At 41.6% G+C, this 9,372-nt stretch overlaps 1 protein-coding gene across 1 annotated transcript in view; it reads left to right on the forward strand.

Annotated features, from left to right (window-relative positions):
* GTF2F2 (general transcription factor IIF subunit 2) overlaps window positions 1-5,558 on the forward strand; it is a 133,461-nt gene extending 127,903 nt beyond the window's left edge. Inside the window, exon 8 of the mRNA XM_065901924.1 lies at window positions 3,456-5,558. Within this exon, the coding sequence (XP_065757996.1) occupies window positions 3,456-3,575 (120 nt within the window). The 3' untranslated portion in view covers window positions 3,576-5,558. The remainder of the gene's footprint in view (window positions 1-3,455) is intronic.
* The last annotated feature ends 3,814 nt before the right edge of the window (window positions 5,559-9,372 follow it).

Consider the following 9,372-nt stretch of genomic DNA (forward strand, 5'->3'; position numbering starts at 1 on the left):
TTAATTGTAAGAAGAGAACTAGTCCCCCTGGTCTCCAAACAGAATAGCCGTTTAGTTCAAATGATCAAATGTCCATCCTCAGAGGACTCAGCAGCTTGGCTCCGGCCCCTCTCCAGTGCCCCCATGATGTCCTACATGTATGTCCCTGTTCCTGTGCTTCTCTTTAACTTTACAATTGCCTGCTTCCATGCCCTTGCTTCCCCCATACACACCCTGATCTTAAACTGTGGACTCTGTGAGGATGAAAACACACTGTGTACCACTCAGCCTGGTGCTCAGATGAATCTAAGTGTGAAGATACACATTTTTTTAAAAGGGAAGTTCGATTACAAATTAATCTTCAGTCCTGCTAAAACCTTTAACAATTTCCACCCCAATTGGCTTTGTCTCAATAATATTTTAGCACCACAATACAGATGTTAGTAGTAAATTCAGATTCAGGTAATACAGTTTTATCAATTTTTATTCTCAAACAGGGTCATTGCTCTATATGGTAGTGAGATGAGAAAGGAAAACAGCTAGAGTTAGCAGAGTTTATTCCCTTGGGCCTTCTAAGTGATCTTCCTCCTGACCACCGCCACCCCCACAGAAGTGCAAAACCCTCCTGGCCCCTCTAACTCTGAAGCATCCGCGGTTCATTCAGCGTTGGTGCGCCCCGTGCCTCTGACAGCAGCCAGGTCCTGCGGCGGCCATGCAGGCTTTGGTGGGAGAGCCAGACCTGCACACACAGCGCTGATGCAGTGAGGGCCCTCCCGGGAAGTCCACACCGCGTGACGTGTAGATCCGAGGGCTGGGACCGCTGGAAGGTTCCCCTGAGAAAGTGACATTTGCACCATGTCTAAAACGATGAGGAGTTCTGACCTGAAGGAAGGGGATAAGCCTTACAGGGAAGGCAAAGGGCGGGCACAAGAGCGTGCGGACGCAGAAGTGGCCAGTCCCTGGCCACAATGAAAAGACAGACCTGGGTGGGTGCCTGCGCTAGAGTTTGGAATTTAACCTGGAGGCCAGAGGGGAAGTCAGAGAAGATTTTAAACAGAGAAGTTACATAATCTCACTGTTCTTTCCCTGTGTCCTTCCTTCTAGGATTCTCTGATCTTGCTTTTCTCTGTTGTTACTACTTCTTTGTCTGCTAACGCTGTGTGCCAAGGTAATTCAGCTGGTTCTAATAGAGTGCTGTTAGGTTTGGGGTTTGGAACATTGTCAAACTTCCAAACTTCTCCCATCCCAGAAAAGAGTTCTGTACCATGACCCTGATCCCATCTTGTCAACTGACAAATCAGTGGACCCCTGACTAGGTCTTGGCATTCTTATTGTTAAAACAGGAAAAAAAAAAAAAAGAGTGACATCTTTATATATAAAAAGAAATACTCCTTAACTTTATTATACTAATGTAATAAAAGGAGAGTGAAGGCAACTGAATTTGTACACTTAAGACACAGTATTTTGTGTTTCATCCTTTCTAGGCCTTTCATCTTCTGTATCCAGGTTATAACGTGGGCATGGTAGGCTTGAGAAGACAGTGTCTGTCTGGCAGCCTCAGTGCTCCTGGCACCTACTCTCTTCTTTTGAGCCCTTGCACTGTGTCCCCAGTTGTATGATTGTTTGTACCCAGGGTCTAGCCATTCTCACAATAAACCGTTCTTTGGAATTTTACAAAGAAATCATTCATGGCACCCAAGCTGAAAACCGAAGCCCATCCTGTCATTTTCCATTTATGATTCCTGTTTAACTAGAAAGTCGTTTATGAACAGTGTCCCATGTTTTCTATGCAATCTGAAGCAGCAGATGGCAGGCGTGCATATTACCTGGTTGTCTGAAGCCTACTTGAGTAACTCGCTGACTCATTTACACGGGCCCCTCATTGGAGCTAGCTACAGAAGGCGTGGGAGGCAGGCAGGCAGGCCTCCTCATGGGGAAGCCCAGGCCTCCATCGATTCATTGCTGCCACCTGCTGGGGTGGGGAAGCCGCTCAAGCAAGAGCTGAGCCTCCTGGCTGTTTGAGAGACCTGTGTGTAGTTCCAGTGCTGACCAGGGACCCCGAAATAAAAGTTGAAACTGTAGAACAGTACACCAGTCAGTGTGAGGTGGTGTTCGATGATGTCAGTTAGCACACACTCTCCAGCAACAGTGAGGCTCAGAAAACTAAACAACACTGCAAGGACTGAAAGGTCCCAGAGCTTTAGAGCCAGAAGAGTCTTTTGAGCAGCTGCTGTTGACTTTAGTTCAGTCAGGCTCCAGGGGGCTTGTGAAATACAGTTTCCCATGCCTGGTGCCAGAGATTTAATTCACTCGACCTACAGTAGGGTTTAGTTCACAGGCCCCCATGAAGTTCTGATGCAGGTAGTCTAGCATCACACTTGAGAAAGGCACCGCCTTCAACATTATCAAGCCGTTATCAGCCATTTTTTAAATTAGTGCCTCATTTCCATAAATTAAAAAATTTACATCCTATTGCATCTTCCGTCAATGTAATGTACCTGTAACTGGTTCTATGAAGCATACACACAAAAATTCTTGTTTGGCTCGTTGGTTGTGTAGGGGGGGAGGAATTCGTTTTAAATATTTGACTTTTCTCTCTTCCCCAAGAAGGAAGTACTGTAATTTATATTGGTTTATAGTGAAATGCTTTTTCACCTTGGGCATTGGCAAGCAAAGGTGGGGTTTGATACTACATTTTTCATAGCCTTCATTTTCATGCCTCTAGTGGTCATTTGGGTAATATGTGAATTTTCAGGTGCCTGAAATACCATGATACAGAGTTCTGACATCCATCATTTCTCACCTCTATTCTTTGGTGGACCCAAACCCAAGAAAACTGCAGCCTTCAGGGTTTTTAACATATCTTATTCTCCCTTCCTCTGTCTAGGCAACCTTGGCCATGTGATACAAACAATATTAAGCATACATAATGACTTACCTTATTACACAAGAAAAGCAAGTAACCCAATAGCAAATTTGATAACTTACCTTAGAACTGTGAATTCTGGGTGCCTGTCGTGTGCTTGCTTCATAGAAAAATAACATATGCTCCTGCTTCTAAAATGACTCTTTGCTATCCAAGAATAACCCTGTCTGACTGCGAACTCAGTGATACCACGGAACTCGGGGTCTCATTATACTTGGTATACTGTGTAAATTAAGTACCAGCAAATTTTCTAGTGTATTTCCTTCTAGACTCTCCTTCTTTTTTTTTTTTTTAGCTCTCAAGGCTGCTGGCATTCAGGACTTCCAAGCCCTTTAATGCAAATAATCATATTTAGTGCAGTTATCATGTATTGTATGCAGATAATCAAGAAGGCAGCTTATTGAAATTCATTATAGAGAAATCTAATGGGGCTTTCAGAATCATAATTTTTGTTACTTGTAAATGTAGTTTAGTGTATCATTTATTTTATATTTTTGTTTCCTGCCTTCTTTATCTCCTCTGTCAAGGTTATTTTGGTTCTGTTTTTCAGTCGTACCTGAAGGACATCTTAAAGGAAATTGGTGTTCAAAATGTAAAAGGGATCCACAAAAACACATGGGAACTGAAGCCAGAATACAGACATTATCAAGTAGAAGAAAAAAGTGATTAAGAAGATTCGAAGCCCACCTAACAGAACTAAAGGATGATGAGCTGAGCAGACAGCCTTGATACGTGAATCCTTGAGCACCATCTATTATAGGGGGAAAATGACTGGTATTTTCATTTCTCTAGGTAAATTTTTTAAACAATAATTCTTGTAAAGTTGCTTAAATGATTTTTGAGGAAAAAGAACATCTTTATTTATATACTTGTATTAAACCAGATTATTCATGATGGGGTGGGGAGTTGAAAGGTTTTTCTTTTTAAATATTAACTTTAAAATGTAAAATTAGGAAATGTTTTCTAAATGAGGACTCCCCATCTTTGCATGAAGAGTTGAAGTGATGTAGATCCAAAGTGTTTGGCACAGCAGGAAAAAAAAGTAGACAACTACAGAAATTCTCAAAAGGAACTAAAGAAAAGTTCCTTATTCTGAAATTGTCAAAGAGCAAGGCTATTTTTTTTTTTTAACAGGTGGTTGTGTTTCATATTTGCACGTATTAATGAAAGGATAGCCTTAGGGTGTGTACTAAGGTAGCAGTTTGTTTTGTTTTGTTTTTTTTCTTTTTCAAGATAACAGATTTCATCATTAGCTTACTTTACCCTAGTGACAGTGACATGAGAAGTGGAAAAAGACATGGTCAGTTGTTCTTTCTTTCCTCTTTTCTTCTTTTAAAATAATTAGAAATTAAATGCTTTTCCAATTCGGGATATACATCCCCCATCATAAGCTTCTCAGAGATGTTTACTGCACACTCAGTGAGCCTACATTGACTGGTGTGTGGCAAAGGCTGCTTAACGCCTAAAGGAGGGTTGTAGGGGTAAGGTTGATGTGTACAGACAAACAGGTTAATGTCAGCTCCTGGCGAATGAAAGTGTTTCTCTTGTCTTTCTTTTTAATTAGTTTTAAATAAAAACAATAGCTGTCCATGGTGTTACATAGCACAAAATGTTATATGTTAGACAATCCAAAAGCATACCCATGAATAAGATCACCAAAACAAAAGAAGCTTTAGCAAACTAAACACAATTAAGAATTTATTTATACTTGTTAATTTTGTCAGCTGTTTCTGTATGCTTACAACCAAGAAGCAGCAAATGCCAAAATTTTTTAATGTTATGTAATTAAAACAAATCATGGAAATAATCTGTCCACTGAGATAAATATTTTCCTGTATTATTTGATTTTTTAGCAGCAGAATGCTGAAGCTGAGTACCAGTGCATCAGATTTTTTGTCCTAGGATTCCCAGTGAAATAAAACAAAGGAAGGTGGTCCCATCCCTCTCCCACCTCCAGCTGTCTTATCCTGCTGCAGTAACCAGACATTGTGTCTCCATTACCTTCGTTTTTTTTTTATTTAAGGCCTTGTTTGTTTGTTTGTTTTTGATGTGGGCCATTTTTTTAAGTCTTTATTGAATTTGTTATAGCTTCTGTTTTATGTTTTGGTTTTTTGACTGCAAGGCATGTGGGATCTTAGGTCCCCAGGCAGGGATTGAACCCACACTCCCTGCATTGGAGTTGTAACCACTGGACCACCAGGGACATCCCTCCGTTACCTCTCAGTTCCTCAGTGTAGGCAAGCAGCTGAATAATGGTGTGCTCTATCTGTATATAGCTGAGAATTCTGGGCACCTGGGATTTGCTTGGTTCAGAGTTTGTCTCTTGGGGTGTGTGACCCTGCTCTGAGGCAGACCTGTGTCTCCTCCGCCCCTCCTTTTGTTGTTGCGGCGACAGCAGCTGCCAGAGCTTGCTGCTGGTAGAGTCGCCAGGCAGCTTTTTCTCATCTAAAGCTGTGCTTTGGTTATTTTCTGCCAACTTGCTTGTTAAGCTTGTTTTAGCTACCTTGCACCTTATCACACTGACAGTATCTTGTCTCTTAAATACTTATTATCTATTCAGTAGAATAGGTGGTGGACTGGTGCCATTCCTGATTAATTTTTTTGAAATTGCTTTCTTATTTAGTACAAAAATACAGCTGTTGGTCAAGAAGGAGACTCTCTCTTCCACCTGGGTTCCCTTTTTCTTTCATTTCAGAACTCTCTTTCTCTGATAAACATGGTTTTGGCAGCCAAAAGTCCTAAACCCTTATAACCACTGTGAGATGGTGAGAGAGGAAGGCTGATGAGGGAGATATACACCTGGTAAGATATCCCATCATAAGACAACGGGAAAGCCATATGTAATCAATGAGATTGTTAAACTCAACCAGTGCACACACTTTGGGGATATTTTAATTGACAAAATGTAGTAAGATTGTGGTTGCTTGGCATTGGAAAGATTTGAAATCACATGTTACCAGTAGCATCCAAAGTGAGATATCTTTAAAAAGTAAACCAATTTAGCTCTATGGTATCAAAAGCAGCTCTCCTGGATTTCAGCAGAGGCGCAGATGTTCCTGATGATCACATTTTCTTTGAAGCCGTTTTCATCACCATTGGTACATATTAATGAAAATAAGAGGAAACAGTGCCTGACGATGTATTAAATGCTCTGAAATACTATCTCGTTTAAAGAATTAGTGCTGAGAAGTAGATAATGTCCATTTTATAGAACCATTTCCTGCCCAACATATTATCATGAATACCAATCCCTCTTTAGGAGAATTCTGCCCTTTTGGGATAAAGTGAATGCTAGAGTATACCTTCCCAGAAGCCCATGAGGTTCCCCCTACTCCCCCTTGTCTTACTTCCAGATCAGGAAAAAGGCGATCAAAGTGGCGACCAGTGGTCTTTGGCGTCCCCTGCCTGAATCCAGACATCCAGCCCTTCCTGACCCACAGGACACGGTTACATTATCTCCTTTAAAATCAGGCTCCTCTTGCTAACTTTTAATCCCTGTTACATTCAAGTACCCACGTAGGGTGTGCAGCGTTAGAGTGGACTCCTTGAGCTCCGTGGGCGTCCAGGATCACAGTGGAATGTGACAGGAGGACACTGGCTGTGGCACCAGCTGAAATGTAGCTGCCTTCGTCCAGACTTCACTTGCTGGAAGCTTGCCTTTCGTCTCAGTGTATTGGCCATTTTCCCTGGCATTTGTGTGATGGTCCAAGAAGTGACAAGCTGAGAATCTGTTTGGTTCAGTTTTCATTGCTTTGACAGTCCAAAGCATGCTCCTAAGCCTAATATCTTTTTCATAGTATGTAAGAGGAGGGATCAGAGATCACTTTGTAACATTACTTTTCTTCACGTACTCCCATGCTTTCCTCTTCCTACTTTCTTTCCTTTGAGCAGGTACCACCACTGACTATACAGTAGCATGATGTAACACCCAACAGACTGACAGTATAAGTCTTTGATGGTTTATCATAAGAAAATTAACAGCTTCTATCAGATTTTGTTGTAAATCATCTAAATTAAAAAAGGACTTTTTCAATGCTGCAGCTTCCACTTTAAACTGTTTATTGAACTCTTACTGTGTGCCAGACACTCTGCTAGGCATTTGACTCCTATGACTCATGTAATCCTCCCAACAGCCCTACAACATGCAATTCAGGAGACCCAGTTCCATCCCTGCATTGGGAAGATCCCCTGGAGGAGGGCATGGCACCCCACTCCAGTATTCTTTTTTTTTTTTTTTTTTTTTAATATTATTTTATTAGTTGGAGGCCAATCACTTTACAACATTTCAGTGGGTTTTGTCATACATTGACATGAATCAGCCATATAGTTACATGTATTCCCCATCCCGATCCCCCCTCCCACCTCCCTCCCCACCCGACTCCTCAGGGTCCTCCCAGTGCACCAGGCCCGAGCACCTGACTCATGTATCCCACCTGGGCTGGTGGTCCGTTTCACACCATAGATAATATACATGCTGTTCTTTCAAAACATCCCACCCTCACGTTCTCCCCCAGAGTTCAAAAGTCTGTTCTGTATTTCTGTGTCTCTTTTTCTGTTTTGCATATAGGGTTATCGCCACCATCTATCTAAATTCCGTATATATGTGTTAGTATACTGTAATGTTCTTTATCTTTCTGACTTACTTCACTCTGTATAATGGGCTCCAGTTTCATCCATCTCATTAGAACTGATTCAAATGAATTCTTTTTAACGGCTGAGTAATATTCCATGGTGTATATGTACCACAGCTTCCTTATCCATTCATCTGCTGATGGGCATCTAGGTTGCTTCCATGTCCTGGCTATTATAAACAGTGCTGCGATGAACATTGGGGTGCACGTGTCTCTTTCAGATCTGGATTCCTCAGTGTGTATGCCCAGAAGTGGTATTGCTGGGTCATATGGCAGTTCTATTTCCAGTTTTTTAAGAAATCTCCACACTGTTTTCCATAGTGGCTGTACTAGTTTGCATTCCCACCAACAGTGTAAGAGGGTTCCCTTTTCTCCACACCCTCTCCAGCATTTATTGCTTGTAGACTTTTGGATAGCAGCCATCCTGACTGGCGTGTAATGGTACCTCATTGTGGTTTTGATTTGCATTTCTCTGATGATGCCCACTCCAGTATTCTTGCCTGGAGAATCCCACGGACAGGGAGCCTGGTGGGCTACAGTCCATGGGGTTGCAAAGAGTGAGACACAACTGAGCGACTAACGCTTGGACTTTCTTTCAACTCGTGTAATCTTGACAACAGCCCTACAGCATCTGTGTGTGTGTGTGCTAAGTTGCTTCAGTCCAAACCAACGTTCAGTGAATTTTGTGTTAGAGGTTTGAGGTCCCAATCATTTGTCTGTCGCCACTACAAATGCTAATCAATAAAGACAAACAGGGACTAAGAAATAAATTGGGTCAAATGACTCCTTTTTGGAGGCCCATTACTCCTAATTCGCCTGGAGGGCCTCCCTAAGAGCTTAGGCTGAAGTAGAGTTTTCTCCATTTATCCTTTTCCTCACTTAGTGATGACTAGCCACCACTAGTGGGTGTTTGGCCTGGCTTACTGTTTGCAGGTGAAAAATCTGGAGTGGCTGGAAGAAGACATGCAAATGGCCAACAAGTACTTGAATACTTAGCCAAAAATACTTAGCATCACTACTCATCAGGGAAATGGAAGTCAAAACCACAGTGAGCTATCACCTCGCGCCTGTTAAAATGGCTGTCCGGAAGCAAGGCAAGAGATAAAAAGTGTTGGTGAGAATGTGGAGAAAAGGGACCTCTTGTGCACTGTTGGTAGAAATATACATTGGTTCAGCCCTCATGGGAAACAATACTGAGGTTCCTCAAAAAGTTAAAAATAGAACTACCGTATAATCTGGAAATCCCACTTCTGGGTGTGTATATACCCGAAGGAAAGGAAAACAGGAATTCAAAGAAATATGCGCACTCCCATGTTTGTTGCAACATTATTCCCAACAGCCAAGAGATGGAAACAGGTTAAGTGCCCATCATTGGATGAATGGATAGAGAAGATATAGTATACGTATGTTATGCAGTGGGATATTATTCAGCCATGAGAAGAAGGAAATCCTGCCATTTTCAACGTGGGTGGACCTTGAGAGCATTGTGCTAAATAAGTCAGAGAAAGACAAATGGTGTATGCTGTCACATACGTGTGGAAGGTAAAAAGGCTAAACTCATAAAAACAGAAAAGTGGTGTTTTCCAGAGGTTAAGGATGGGATAGGAGAGTTGTTGCTGAAGGACACAAACTTGGAACTAGTAGTAAATAAGTCCCGAAGAGCACAATGAGTAAAGATAACACTGCTGTATTATTAACAATAATCATCAAACTTGCTCAGAGACTAGATCTTACTTATACCACAACAGAAGAAGTAATTACGTTATAGAAGAGCTAACTATACTTCATTGACAATTACATCACAATATATAAATTATCAAATCATGTTGTATTCCT

Source organism: Muntiacus reevesi, chromosome 11, assembly GCF_963930625.1.
Source record: "Muntiacus reevesi chromosome 11, mMunRee1.1, whole genome shotgun sequence".
NCBI lineage: Eukaryota > Metazoa > Chordata > Mammalia > Artiodactyla > Cervidae > Muntiacus > Muntiacus reevesi.